This window comes from Pteropus alecto, unplaced genomic scaffold (genome assembly GCF_000325575.1).
Source record: "Pteropus alecto unplaced genomic scaffold, ASM32557v1 scaffold105, whole genome shotgun sequence".
NCBI classification, from domain to species: Eukaryota; Metazoa; Chordata; class Mammalia; order Chiroptera; family Pteropodidae; genus Pteropus; species Pteropus alecto.
In genome coordinates, this window is record NW_006436294.1 from 6,152,571 (window position 1) to 6,153,377 (window position 807).

An 807-nucleotide genomic window follows, 5' to 3' on the forward strand; every position below is an offset into this window, starting at 1 on the left:
CCTGGTTCTGCGTCCGGAACCAGGTGCCCAGGAAGGTCTGCGTCCAGTCCAGTCCCCCCAGCACGTAGCCGATGGCCCCGCCGAGGCCTAGTGGGCAGGAGGGGACGCAAGTGGCCAGTGAGCGGTGCCAGCGCCTCGGCCCCCAGGCAGACAGGCCGGGACAGACCTGGAAGGGGGCCACGGCACCACCCACAGTCACACCAGTCAGGACACGGTTTGGGAGGGACAGTGAGGAAACGATAGAAGCAAAAGGCGACAGCCCCACTGACCCCTGCCGAACGAACCAGGAGCGGACAGACGGCTGTCAGGCTGGGAGACAGGTGGCCCCCGTGCCCCAGCACCAACCGCCACCCGCTAGGCTGCGGGCGTGGGCATTCCCATGGGACGCGAACGCTGCCTGGCCAGCAGGCCACCCCATCCCGGCTCCACTGAGCTGGGGGTCCCTGCTCACCGCCTCCACGTGGGCGTCTGCAGTGGAGCTGCCCGGGGGCCCTGGCCAGGTGGGGCTGGGGAGGAGGGGTGCTCACCGGCGGAGAAGGCGTGGATGTTCAGGGCCATGTCCTGCTCCTCGCTGTCCACCACGTCCAGCAGGTAGGCACGGATGGGCCCCTCGGTCGCGTCTGCGCTGAAGTCCAGGACCACCACCCCCAGCACCGTGAGGACGATGCCAATGGGCTGCCGGGACGGGACGTCGCCGAGGGACAGACCTGAAGCGGCACCCGGGGCAGTCAGAGCTCAGCGCCCAGGTGCCGACGGTCCCCGCCGGGGCGAGACGGCCACGCTCACGGCCACGCTCACGGCCACGCT

The 807-nt window shown here is 70.3% G+C and overlaps 1 protein-coding gene across 1 annotated transcript in view; it reads right to left on the minus strand.

Moving 5' to 3' along the window:
- The window catches only part of SLC45A4 (solute carrier family 45 member 4), a 60,562-nt gene that overhangs the window by 5,152 nt on the left and 54,603 nt on the right, over window positions 1–807 (minus strand). Inside the window, 3 exon segments of the mRNA XM_025047620.1 lie at window position 1; window positions 4–87; window positions 528–707. The exon segment at window position 1 is cut by the window's left edge and continues 925 nt beyond it. Of these exon segments, the coding sequence (XP_024903388.1) occupies window position 1; window positions 4–87; window positions 528–707 (265 nt within the window).